We start from the raw sequence: 13,978 nt of genomic DNA on the forward strand, positions 1-13,978 counted from the left end.
AAAAAAAAAAAAAAAAAAGAGGGGCAGTTAGCATTAGTTAGAGATTTGATCAGATTTGGGTTTTACTATTTTAAAATAAGGGAAATTGCTTGGTAAACTCTTCTATCGCAATACATATAGTACTGCAAGCTACGTTATAGTCTGGCCTCTTATTTTGGGTGGCAGTTGGGGATTATTTGTTTTCTTTAGTTCGTTTTAGAATCTCTCCCTGTTTGCTTTTGTTTGCCTTGACCATGGTAAGAGGGTGGAGTGGTGACCCATCTGGAGCGAAGAAACTTTGAGCAAAGAGTTGAAAGAGCAGTTTCTAGAACCACCTGTGGCCCTTGTGTGGTGGCCATGCACAGTGTGAAAATGTTTTCCTTTGTGCAGCTAAGGAGTTACCAAATTGTTCCGAGTTTCCTTCTAGCTCAGGGTACTGTTTTAAGCCTAACCATATATATTTGCTGAGTTATTTGGGGGGAGGTTCAGGGATTAATATGTGCATTTCTCAGTTACTAGCTCAAGAGAAATTCTTTTTTTCTTTTTCTCTTCTAGCTATTGTACACACGTGACAACCTACGAGGAATCAAATTATTCTCTGAGTTATCAGTTTATACTAAATCTCTTCTCCTTCCTGCTCAGAATAAAGACTTCCCTTCTCCATGAAGAAGTGAGCTTAGTTGAAAAGGAACTTTTTAAGAAAAAATACAGTGTAACAAAAAAGAAATCAAAATCCAAGAAAGTGAGACGATATTGAGAAAAATGAATCTTTTTTGGAAAAATATCTTAATAGTGATAGTAACATCAGATTTTAATATAACATTCCAGAGAATTATGGAAAATACTGCATATCTATGTATACACTCTGACACATATTTACATATGTATCAAGTGTGCTTAGAAAAATGTATATTGTAAAGCAGGTAAGCTTTGTTTGATTTTATTTTTCAGAGTATGAATATTCTAAGAGAAAGTTAAAACAATAAATTGTACAATTGTTCTGGAAATGTGTATTTGTTGTCTTTTAAAGCTAAATTTATTTTTTAAACTAGATCCCTTCCATATGTTTTATGCCCCAGAGTAAATCCCAGATGGATCAGAGATCTAAACGTAATCTTTCATATTTAAAAATATAAAAGTATTAGCAGAAAATAAATATGAATGCTTTGATGATCTTGGAATGGCAAAGTCAATTTTTGCAGCATACAATGGACAAAGGAATAATTTCTTTTTTTTTATTTTTGAGACGGAGTCTCGCTCTGTCTCCCAGGCTGGAGTGCAGTGGCGCACCCTCGGGCTCACTGCAACCTTCACCTCCCAGTTTCAAGCAATTCTCCTGCCTCAGCCCCCTGAGTAGCTGGGACTACAGGTGCGTGCCACCACGCCCGACTAATTTTTGTATTTTTAGTAGAGACGGGGTTTCACTGTGTTAGCCAGGTTGGTGTCGATCCACCCGCCTCGGCCTCCCAAAGTGCTGGGATTACAGGCATGTGCCACCGCACCCGGCCTAAGGAGTAATTTCTTTAATGTATCAGTAGCTCTTGCAAAGCAAAAGGAAAAAGACAAGCTGAGTAAGGGATATGAAAACATAGTTTTCTGAAGGCCAAGCCAAAAAGCATGGTAGAATACTTGACCTCACTCATATTCAAGACGTACAAATTGAAATAAATACTGTTTCCCACATGTTGGATTGACAAAGATTATAAAGATGTATAATAGCTGGTAAGGACATTGGAAAAGCAGGGATTCTTGTTCTGAATTCGTGTATGCATGCTACCAATTCATGGTAGCAACTCCTGTGTTCCAGGCACGTTCTAAGCACTGGGAATACAGCACTGAACAAGACCCCACTTTTAAGGATCTTAGATTCCAACTGGGTGGAAGCTGATGGTGAAAATATATATATTGTTTTGGGGAATTAAGTACAATGAAGAAAAAGCAAGAAATGAGATAAATGATAGGTAGGCCATTTTATAAAGGGTGGCTGAGGGAGGATCCCCTGAGGCAGTGGCATTCGCAGAGACCAACTTGCGTGGAGCACAGTAGCACGAGCGGCCACGAGGCCATCCAGGGGTAGATCAGCCCAGGCAGAGGACAGACGTGCAGAGGCTCTGAGCAGGCACGTGCTGGCTGCGGTCCAGGACTAGCAAGCTGTCCACAGTGGCTGGAGTGCTGTGGTTGAAGGGGAGAGGGAGAGCAGAGGGGATGCTACAGGTTACTTTCAGGTCACGGTAAGGACTTTGGCCTTTATCTCAAGTGTCGCAGGAAGCCTTTGGAAATTTTTAAATAAAAGAATGATGTGATCCCATCTATGTTATAAAAGTACCACTCTGACTGCTCTCGTGAGCACACTGTTGTGGGGACGTGGGCAGTGGTTAATGAGTTCATTTTGAGCTGAACATATTTTGTTACTCTCTTTACCTGTTTCACTTATTGTATGTAAGGTTTTCCCTTTTTTTGAGACAGGCTCTTGCTGTGTTACCCAGGGTGGAGTGCAGTGGTGTGACCTTGGCTCACTGCAGCCTTGACTCCCCAGCTCAAGTGCTCCTCCTGAGCCTGAGGAGTTGAGACCACAGGCATGTGCCACCATATCCAGCTATTTTTTTAAATTTTTTGTAGAGGCAGAGGTCTCATTATGTTGCCTAGGCTGGTCTTCAACTCCTGGGCTCAGCTGATCTTCTCGCCTCAGCCTCCCAAAGTGCTGGGATTATAGGTATGAGCCACCATGCCTGGCTAAGACTTTTAATATTTTTTTATTTTTGCAACTTTTTGTAACAGGAGTTATACAATGATTTGAATGATATGCATGTAGAATTTTGATCTAAAAATTTAAAGAATAAATAGTTCAAGGTTTTACAAAAGCAAAACAATAAAACTCTTCCCCTTTTATATACATGAAGAAAAAACTTTCTGGAATGATCTATTTTACAATAGTGGTAATTTCTGGTTGGTATATAATAACTAGTGATTTTATTTTCTTGGTGACTCTGCATTTTATAGTTGTATATTAAGAGTTGTATTAATAATTATTTTTTGAGGCAGTCTTTATCACTCAGGCTGGAGTGCAGTGGCGCAATTGTGGCTTGCTGCAACCTCCACCTCCTGGGCTCAAGTGATTCTCCTACCTCAGCCTCCATAGTAGCTGGGACTACAGGCTCATGCCACCATGCCTGGCTAATTTTTTATTTTTTTTTTGTAAAGGTGACGCGGTCTTGCTTTGTTGCTCAGGCTAGTCTTGAACTCCTGGCCTCAAGCAGTCATCCTACCTCTGTCTCTCAAAGTGCTGGAATTAACAGATGTGAGCCACTGTGCCCAGCCTGATTTGATAATTTCTTAAAAGTGAAAACTATACCTACCATGTGATCCAGCCATTCCACTACTAGGTATCTACCCAAGAAAAATAAAAGCATGTTTCCACACAAAGATTTGTATTCAAATATTCATAGCAACTTTGTTTGGAATAGCTGAGAAAAGGAAAGCAACCCAAATAGCCACCAACAAGTGAATGGATAAACGCGTGGTGGTATGTACGTACAATGAAACACTACTTAGCTGTAAAAAAAGGAACAAGCTATTGAGGCAACAATAGCCCTGCTCAGGAGCAGGATTTGGAGCAGAATGTAAGAAGCCTATCTTTCATAATTTAAAAGCCTGCTTTCTAAGATTTGAGCTGAAAAATCTTTTTTGAAGATGAATCTCATGGAGCTGACATGATTTGAAGTGCTGTGGCACTTCATTTGAATAAAAAGTCGAAGTTGCTAACAAGTTCCATGTGCTTACAAATATTGGGACAGAGAGCTCAAAGCTAGGAAGTTTTGGGCCACCCATGAATATGAAGTAGGATTATGAGGGGAGGAGAAGGGCCAGGAGAAGGACCTGTAATCCCAGCACTTTAGGAGGCCGAGGCGGGTGGATCACAAGATCGGGAGTTTGAGACCATCCTGGCCAAGATGGTGAAACCCCATCTCTACTGAAAATACAAAAAAATTAGCCAGGCGTGGTGGCAGGCGCCTGTAATCCCAGCTACTCTGGAGGCTGAGGCAGAGAATTGCTTGAACCCAGGAGGCGGAGGTTGCAGTGAGCCAAGATGGCGCCACTGCACTCCAGCCTGGGCGACAGAGTGAGACTGTCTCAAAAAAAAAGGAGAAGGAAATGAAAAATATGGCTTTCCATACATTTCAAATTTTATGAATTACCATTGAAGCCTAATGATGAAATGCTACTCTCTGGAAGTCAGTGTTTTCACATCTAAAAATAGTATCATAGAAAAAGCTTATCTGTCTACTGCCAAAAAGGGAAGATGGACTTAGTGGGCTAGTAATAGCACATATTGAGCACCTACTATATACACATATGAGGTGCTGCCATACAAAATTCAGTCTCCGCTGCTCTGTGAGGGCCATGCAGTCATCCTTATACAATAGGTGAGGAGCTAGGGGTTCCGCTGTGAAGTAGCCTTCCCAGGGTGCTCAGCTGTGCTGAGATTTGGGCCCAGGTCTCAGACTCCAGCTTCCAAACCACATTAAAAAAAACTCACCTGCAGACTGCCTATAGCTTTAGCAGTCACTATGTCACCATTTCATTTGCATCCTTCGGGTGGAGAAAGGTTTGTGAATATTTTAGTAAATTTGATTCAATAGACATTTCTTGATTATTTATCACATTGGTTTTCAAAGTGTGGTCCCTGGACCAGCGACATCAGCATTACCTCGGCACTCATTAGAAATGCACATTCTCAGGCCTACTTCTGACTCCCAATCGAGAAATGCAGCGTGGGTCCAACAATCTGTTTTAACAAGCCCTCTGGTTCGCTCCAGGCTCCAAGGTGGGACAGTCACTGGTGCTCCTGGCGACTGGGACAACAGACCTGCTGTGGAAGCTGCAGCCCGTGACCACCTCCCCATGGCTCCTCTCAGTTCCCATGCTTCTGAAAGTTCTCCATCCCCTGCAGGGCTGCCCCACAGTGGCCTTCCACATCCTCCTGGAGCAGGGGTCCCTGCCACCACCAGGGCTGCCCCTGTAGCTGTGCCACAGCTCTTCTGCCCAGGCACCCGCAATGGCACAAGGCACCCTGTAGGTCATCTGCTTGAGGCCTCTACCTAAATGCTTGCCTCAGCTGTTTCTAAACTACAAAAGCACACAATCATGAAATGAGGTGGAGGTGGGCTGAGTGCCACAATGGATGCCAAGAGGAAGAGGGAGGGACATGGCACTGGGAGGCTCTGGGCGCCACTGGAGGGAGGCGCTCAGTTTCCAGGCTGCCCCGGCCAGGAGAGGAGTCGTCGAGTCTTGATCTCCTTTCAGGGAACGAAATAAACTACTTTGCCACTAGAGTGACTTATATGTGATTTAGGTGGAATCTCTTTCATGAAAAATTTTATGTTTTTTTAAAAAAATGGATTATTCCGGCCGGGCGCGGTGGCTCAAGCCTGTAATCCCAGCACTTTGGGAGGCCAAGGCGGGTGGATCACGAGGTCAAGAGATCGAGACCATCCTAGTCAACATAGTGAAACCCCGTCTCTACTAAAACTACAAAAAATTAGCTGGGCATGGTGGTGTGTGCCTGTAATCCCAGCTACTCAGGAGGCTGAGGCAGGAGAATTGCCTGAACCCAGGAGGCGGAGGTTGCGGTGAGCCGAGATCGCGCCATTGCACTCCAGCCTGGGTAACATGAGTGAAACTCTGTCTCAAAAAACAAAAAAACAAACAAACAAACAAAAAAATGGATTATTCCTTGGCCAGCTACAGGGTGGCTTACGTCTATAATCTCAGCACTTTGGGAGGCCAAGGCGGGTGGATCACTTGAGGTCAGGAGTTTGAGACCAGCCTGGCCAACATGATGACACCCCGTCTCTACTAAAAATACAAAAATTAGCTGGGTGTTGTGGCAAGTGCCTATAATCCCAGCTACTTGGGAGGCTGAGGCAGGAGAATCAGAGGTGGAGGTTGCAGGGAGCCAAGATCACACCAGTGCACTCCAGCCTAAGTGACAGAATGAGACTCTGTCTCATAAATAAATAAATAAATAAGTTGGATTTCTTAACCACTACAGTGAAGCATCATTTTATGATTTAGGCAACCACCCTAAAGGAAGATAAAACCAAGTGAGATTCCACATGGTCTCAGATTTAGTAACTACTGCAATACAAAATCACTACAGGTATTGATTTTGGGAGTGAAAATAGAATGCAGCAGATACCTGTGGAAAAGAGGACTTCAATTGTCTTATGTTTACAAGCAGCCTAAGCCCAGAGCCATGCAAATACATAGCATACATGTGCTGAAACTAAGTTACATTTCTTGTTTTTAGTGGTCTTAAGTATCAAACTTGGATCATCAGAGCATGTTGGAAAAACACAGCTGTGAGGGCCACTTACTAAGCACCTGTGCTGTATCGAACATTTTATATTTGTTCATTTAACATATCCAGATACATCTACTCATTTATGGCTATACTGATTCAAGATTTGGTCACGGCAGATTAAAACAAAATCTTTAAGTTAAAAGTAATGTTAAAATCAGTCAATATATTAATACTATGAGAGTCTTTGCCTATGAGAATACAGAACATCGGCCCAAATATTTCATTAATCTACAGGGTTATCTTATACATTGGGAGCACAGTCTTGTTGTTTGTGTGTTTGTTTTTAATCCTCTTCCCCAAAATGGGTTTCTTTAGGCAGCTTGAGACGTCTATGTTAGACTTGAAAGGAAAAGGACTGGGTATCTCTCGCCTAAGACCAGTGGACATTATTATGGGAATCTACCAATGGTGGCAGGTTGATGACCCTATTCTCCCTGCAGGTAGCATTTCTTTCTGGGTTCTCAGCAGGTCTGCCTGTCATTGCCACCCAGAGGTGAAGCCAGCTTCTGAAATGCAAACCTAGGAGTGAGAAGCCAGGGCCCTCACGCACCCCGCAGCAGGAGGCCGGGAGTTCACCTGGTTCTTTGTAATCTTTTCTTTTTCCCTCCATTGGCACAAAGCCACCTAGCAAAAAAAAAAAAAAAAAAGTCTTAATTCAACCCTATATTCACACGGAAAGACATGTTGTTTAAAAAAGCAAAGAGCATAATTTCCCAAATCTTCAGCAAGACCTTGAATAGAGTTTCCAAAGTATGCAGGCCATCAAAATTTGGTGGATTATTATAAACTGCAGATTGTTAAGAGTGTGTGTTTTTATCTCGAGTATGTAGCTGTTGACTTTTTAAAAAATTTTAAATGCCTCTGTGTTGCTGAAAGCTGAGTGAATTCACACACTATTAAGTCTCTCACAAAACGAATGCAAGAAGCTCTAAGTGTATGTTCCCTTGTTTTGTGCCCTTGTGAAGTATGTAAGCATAAAGGGCTTTAGTACCAGACTCACCTGACAACATGCTATGCCTTGAGAAGAGCTTACAAAAGAGTGCTTTTATTGACTTTATAAATGAAGAGCTTGGTATTTCAGCTCGCTTGGCCTTCTGCCCTTCTGAAACAATCATTCCCTTCTGGGACAATTAGTACATGTTTTATGGATATTTGCGCTGAACTGGGTGACTTGCAGACACTCCCAAAGGGATTTTTAGTTAGAATACCACTTAAACGCAGCTGCCTTTTGTCACCGTTGCTGTCCACATTAATTTAAATTAGTAAGTTAAACATTACCTACAATGCAAAAGGTGGTCTCTGAATTTTAAAACTCCCTGCAAGTTTTAAAGTAGGAAAAAATGTGTTCTTTGCCAAGTTTGAGGATAAGAAAATGTTGTAAAACATGATTACTTGTTTTTACCTTTCTCTCCTTAGCAATTGCCACCAGAATAAAAATCTCCCCAGAAAGGTCCCTCCAGTCCCAAGCGGTCATCCTGCTTGGGCCCCAGACCCCCCAGGGGTAGAGAGGTGGGCTCTGGCCCTCTTCCCCGCCACTGTCCATCCTGCCTCAGCAGTTTGCAGGGTCAGCTCCTCCACTCCAAAGCTGGTTTTGTTGCGGTTGCTCCGTGCTCTCTGAGTGCAGCCCATGGCCTCACGTGGAATGGGAATCACAGGTAGTAAAGTCAGGAATGTTGGTCTCGCCTGCTGCTCCTCACCACAGCCCAAGGGTCAGAGCTGTGGGATGGCCTCTGAGAACCCAGCTCTATCACACCCTCCCATCTCCTGCTGCTGCCCAGGAGGGGTAGGGACCCAGGCTTCCCAGCCTATCTGCTCATTCTGTGTCTCCACTCTTTCTTCAATTCCTCTGCACCTACAACACAGCCTATTTTTGACATTATCGTCGCCTACTTATGTGTGTCCTGGTTTACTAACTAGACAGGCTTTCACAAGACACAGCTCCTACAGAACCCTAGATCCAGCAGATGTTCAGTAAATGCCTTGAAGAAAGTAGAGACGAGAAAGGGGAAAATTACAAAGAACTTCCCACTTTCTGATCAGATGCTGCTGTGCCGTTTTCACTATTCAGTGATTTCACCATTCCGTGAATGGGCTCAGTTATCTAGCTGTCTGCCTACGAATGTTGGTTTTGAGTCAAATCGAAGTTCTTTGACGGCAGAAGGGGGAAATGGGCCTAGGTTTTGCCCCTGGCACTCCTGTGGCCATATCAAATATTGATATAGTGCTTAGAGTGGGCCAGGCACTTCACATGTATGGACTCTTTTATCCATACTTTCAGCAGCCCTGCGGTACTGTCATGTTGTACAAAGGAGGAATGGAGACACAGAGAGGTCAATTACTTGCCCAGGGCCACGTGGTAAGCATGTAGCCCGGCTCTGATCCCAGGCTGTTTGGCTGAAGTATGTGGGCTTGGCCAGCCCACCATGCAGCCTCACCAAGACTCAACCCCCGATGATGTCAGTTTGGAATCTAAGGAGCTCAAAAGCTGCTCAGGAGAAAACTGGAGCATTTACAGCTAGCATATATCCTCACCACCCCTCCTCCACCCCAAACCTGTTCTTCCTCTCCCTTTCTTGACTCTCAGTGACAGCCCCATTCACCTAATTGCACCAAGTCATAAATCTCCAACCCCTCCCTCCCTGTCACCTCCAAATCTCATCCTCACTTCACTGACTTTCTACCACCAAGCGCCTCTGGACTCCGCCCTCCTTCCACAGTCACTGCCCAGCTCTAACGCGCCCCACGTTCTCCTTGGGGCTGCAAAGCTCTCTCCTGTCCAACATGCATTGCCTCTTTACCAGTTATTTTCCCAAATTGGATCTAAAAACCGTTGGTGATGCAGCATCCTTCCGCGGCTCCTATTGCCTAGAGGCCAGTGTGTTCTCAGTGGGCCATCAGAGCTTCAGAGCTTGGCCCCAACACTTTTCCTGTCCCCTGCCCCACCCACCTTGTGCCCACGATCTCAGGCAATCAATCCATGGTCTTTCACACCCTGTGTTCTTTGCCTGTGCTGTACGCTCTATCAGAAATGTCCTTCTTCCTTTAGGGCCCTTGCTCAAATGCCACCTCCATTCAACCTTCCCCTCTCTCCTCCCCAGGCAGAGTTCATGGTTTCCGAGCACAGAGCTCACACCTCCGTTAGCTCATGCACCATCTGTGCCACATGCCTGGATCTCTAGATGGGGCCTCCTTGTGCTGGCCCATGAGCTTGCTCTGCACACAGACGCCAGTTTCCACAGCGTAGGTAGGCACTGGGGTCAGCACTCCCTCCCCAACCCGAGGGCTTGGTAGAGTTTAACATTAAGAAACTTGAGATCTTATGGGAAAAACATCACAAGGATAATATAGGCCACATGCCAAAGAAGCATATCTAGGAAATGTTACACATCTAGTATGTAATCACAAGTTTTATGCAATTAATTTCCACCTACCAGCTCATCAGAAACCTTGCAGGTTTGCTCTTCTCTGCATTTTCAATGCGATGACCACATTTATTTAGCTTTATTAAGAATCCTATGCATACTAAGATTTGGCCTTTGCATTTTGCCTGGTCCTCCATCTACATGCACAGCCCTCTAATTTCATGTCAGTTAGTGTCTGCCCTGTGCTTACTTACCCCCATAATGGCCCCAGAGCAGAGTAACTTGAGGTTTATGATGCCTTGGGAAACTTTTATTAAAAGGGCTGAGGGAATGTGTTCTCTTTCCGGGTCCATGAGGGGGCGCAGTTTTAAGGGCAAGAATTTCCCAGCACTATACCCCTCTTCCATCTCTCTCCATCCGGGAGATTTAACGGTTTATGTCTGAATTTCGCAGGTGCGGGAAGAAACTAAAAGTTAATCACTTCAGCGGAAGTTTTAGGGAACTCCTTTCATTGGCCCAGGGTCTTGGGAAGGTGGGAATGTCTCCCAGGATAAATTCCCCTGCTCCTTCACCCACGCCGGATTTCCATCTCTCTGGAATCCCCTCCCACATAGTGGGAGCTCTCTTTCCCTTCTGGAATCTCCTTCCACACTCTTTGTGGAAGTCTTTCTCTTCTTTTCCTTTTCTTCTCTTTCCTCTACCTAAATAAAATCACCTTTCTGCAGGACTTCTTGGGTCCGATATTTACTTTTACAAGCATATGGTGCACCTGCAGTGGTCTCATTGTTTATTCTTTAAGAGATTGGAGGCCAAGAACCCACAGCATTCTCTTGGGGGAGGTGTGCCTCACCAGCACCCAAGAAAAAACCCGGTTACAGGACCACAATACCTAAGTAAAAATGCTCAAGGAGCTCCCCAATTCCAAACCAGGAGAGCGTGGTTGTGTCCGTGATCATTTCAGACCAAACACACACAGGTCTCTGCCATTCCTGAAGAGCAATCCTGAAACTTCAAAACCTTCCCTTCTTCTCCCTCACCTGATGCTTATTGCAAAATTCTCCCGCTTTTTCCCTTCACCTTTTTTCAACCTCTAGCTCTTTTTCTAATGATCACCAACAGCGATACCCACTTATTTAAAAGCTCCTGTGCTGTATTGAACATTTTACATTTGTTCATTTAACATATCTAGATAAATCTTATTTATAGCTATAGTGATTCAAGATGTGGTCAGAGCAGATTAAAACAAAACCTTTAAGTTAAAATTAATGTTAAAATCAACAACTATATTAATACTATGGAAATCAGCTCAAAAGTACAGATACTGAAATCAATAGCGTCATGGTTCAGAAAAGATATAGCAACATGGGTTGCAAAAGACTCAGATTTCAAGTAAGGGAACTGGCAGGGATTACGGTAAAAACCTAGTTAATGAAATGTCAATTTTGGGCAGATGACTTAATCCCTCTTTGCTTTTTCCCAACCTATAAAGCAAAGATATATCTGTCTTGTACTGAAACGTAGTAAGATGCTCCAAAAATTTTTTTTTAAGATGGAGTTTCGCTCTTGTTTCCCAGGCTGAAGTTCAATAGCACGGTCTTGGCTCACTGCAATCTCCGCTTCCCAGGTTCAAATGATTATCCTGCCTCATCCTCCCAAGTAGCTGGTATTACAGGCATGTGCCACCACGCCTGGCTAATTTTTGTATTTTTAATAGAGATGGGGTTTCACATGTTGATCAGGCTGGATGGTCTTGAACTCCTGACCTCAGGTGATCCACCTACCTCAGCCTCCCAAAGTGCTGGGATTACAGGCATAAGCCACCATGACCAGCTGCTCCAACAATTTTAAATGGACATTATTTTACAATCAAGATGTTTGATCAGTAATAGCCCTTTCTTCAAAGAGTAAAATATGCACCTGTGAGCAGCAAGCCTCACCACGGCCCCTCAGCTTCCCTGTCTCAGAGGTTTGCTTGAAATACCATTGAGCCTAATGGCTCCGCCCCTCTCAGTGTCAGTCAAAGGCAAGAGAATTCACTGGAGATTAAGGCCAGGGTGCTTGAGCCCAGGGCTTTTTGGTAAATGTGTTGCAACTATTGAGCCTTCCTTGGAATGGTCAGTGAAGCCACAGGAAAATAACGTGAGTAATCTAGGTTCTTCTAGTTGCCAACAAGTGGATGACACCCAACATGACATAGCTGCTTCTGCCTCCATCCCGAAATGGGAGAGGTGGCTACTGGCTTCTTGGCGACTAGGTCTGGGTCAAGTCCCAAGTATTTGACAAGATTCACCTGAGACTCCAGTCATCCTGACAGTGGCAGGCAGGTATGGTGGGGATGAGTGTCAAATCTTCATAAGCAAGCATGCTCAAGACAGTGTTTCTGAAGACACAGGAAAACAGAGCCTGTGTACACCCAACAACCGAGAGATAATCCACAAAGTCGATGTGTTCTCTTAGTTTGAGAATCAACTTAGGAAGCAATCAAACGCCATCTTCCAGGCCAGACACTGTCACTAGGAAGTACTTGCCATGGCTGCCACATGTGTCCAGGTGCTCTGTAATGAGTGCTGTGGGCTGAACCCAAAATCTCATGCAGAAACTCCCACCCACTGGCAGTACCACCACTAGAAGGAAAATACGGGATTTGGAAACAAGATGTCCGGGTTCTAGTCCTAAACTGATTGACAAGGGAGACTTAAATATCTGATCTCTCTGGACCCATTTCCCCATCTGCAAAATGGGTATAACCTGTCTACTTCCAAGGGTTGTTTTGAGAATCAAATGAGCTCAGATATGTGATCACATTGAACACTGAATTCTGCCAAAAGAAGGTACATGTCCTTATCATCCTGAATAACAACGGAAATTGTTGATCATCTACCATATGCTTGTCTCTATGTCAGATGATGAGGACATTTTTAAAAATATGAGATATAGTTTTTGTCCCTTAAGCAGCTTATGCTACAGTGAGGAAAAATGGGGAGGTGGAAAGTCTAATATCAGTTGAGTTCCTGAAATATGCCTGGCATTGTTTGAGATACTTTCGTTAAACAAAACAAACACAACTTTGGTGATAGGAATGATGATCCCATATCCCACAGCTGAGGAAAGTGAGGCTCAGAGGGTAAGAAACTTTCCTTGTCACAGAGCTGGTGGTGAGGGTGGAGATTTTACACTCCCTGCCTCCCACACCAGTTTCTTCAGAGTGGAAAGACTTTCATCTCACACTGGCTTGACCATGAGACACAGAGTTCTGGTGAACTGGGGGGACAGGCGTTTGGACGTCGGGGCGAAGGCTCTGCCATCATCTTTCAGCCCCCTGAGATGTCCCTTCAGTATGGACTGTTTCATCAGGGCTAAAGTCCCTGAATGTGGAGAATCCCACAAGTGGGTTAGGTAACATGTCCAACCAACAAGGATGTGGAGGAATTGGACTGGATTCCTGCCGCATAGTCTTTCAAAAAGATGGACACCATCTATCCAGTGTCACTCTGCCAGGCATTGTGTAGAGTCTAAGTAATTTATTCCTAGTTAACCTCACCCCTCTTGATGTATTTTCCATGTTTTACAGATGAGAAAAGCAAGGACTGGCAGCAAAGTAGACTAAAGATAAAAATCAGAGGCATCCCTGGTATCTGAATCTCTGTCTGCCTCAGAATCATGGGGAACTGAGTCAAGTAAAGGCAGAGCCACTTGTGATGAGTGGTTTCATGAAGGACAGTGAAGGTGCTTAGGGAGTCCTCCTACCGGGATGGGGAGGGTCCTTAGGAGAGCTGGCATTTAAAGTGGGCCACTAAAGATGTAACTAGGGTGGCAAGGGAGAGAGGAAAAGCACAGGCAATGCCAGGGGTCTGAGACTCAGGACGTGCTCAGAGAACACTGTGATGGGGCACAGTGACTGGACCGAGATCACCATGATGGTCAGTAGAAGAATCTGGAGTAGAACCCAGGTCCTGTGACTCTCAATCTAACCTGACCCCCTAAATGCACCCGTGAGCCTGTTAGTACTGTACCATATGGTCTCCAATGGGAGGGGTCCCAAATTAATTCTCTACTCTGAAACCCATGACTTGGGAAGGTACCTTCAAAGATCCACTTTCTTTGAAAAAACACTACTTCTGAGCTTAAAAGATTATTGCCAAACAAATAAAAAAATGAAAAAACCATTAAAAAAAAAGAAGGCAAATCAAAGCAACAAGATGCCATTTTTCATCTAATAGACTAGCCAAACAAAATTCCACGGTGCCCATGGCTGTCTAGGGTGTTGCCTGGT

General features: G+C 44.2%; 1 protein-coding gene across 5 annotated transcripts in view; it reads left to right on the plus strand.

Annotated features, from left to right (window-relative positions):
- TAF1B (TATA-box binding protein associated factor, RNA polymerase I subunit B) overlaps positions 1 to 1,152 on the plus strand; it is an 87,832-nt gene extending 86,680 nt beyond the window's left edge. For 4 of the 5 annotated variants that reach the window (XM_017525358.1, XM_017525350.2, XM_017525340.2 and 1 more), the window contains one exon: positions 535 to 1,131. In XM_017525358.1, coding sequence (XP_017380847.1) covers positions 535 to 736 — 202 coding nt within the window. In that variant the 3' untranslated portion in view covers positions 737 to 1,131. Of the gene's footprint in view, positions 1 to 534 lie in introns of all 5 variants that reach the window. The other variant, XM_017525332.2, reaches the window with a different exon arrangement.
- The last annotated feature ends 12,826 nt before the right edge of the window (positions 1,153 to 13,978 follow it).

Source organism: Cebus imitator, unplaced genomic scaffold (assembly GCF_001604975.1).
Source record: "Cebus imitator isolate Cc_AM_T3 unplaced genomic scaffold, Cebus_imitator-1.0 Scaffold1, whole genome shotgun sequence".
Taxonomy (NCBI): domain Eukaryota; kingdom Metazoa; phylum Chordata; class Mammalia; order Primates; family Cebidae; genus Cebus; species Cebus imitator.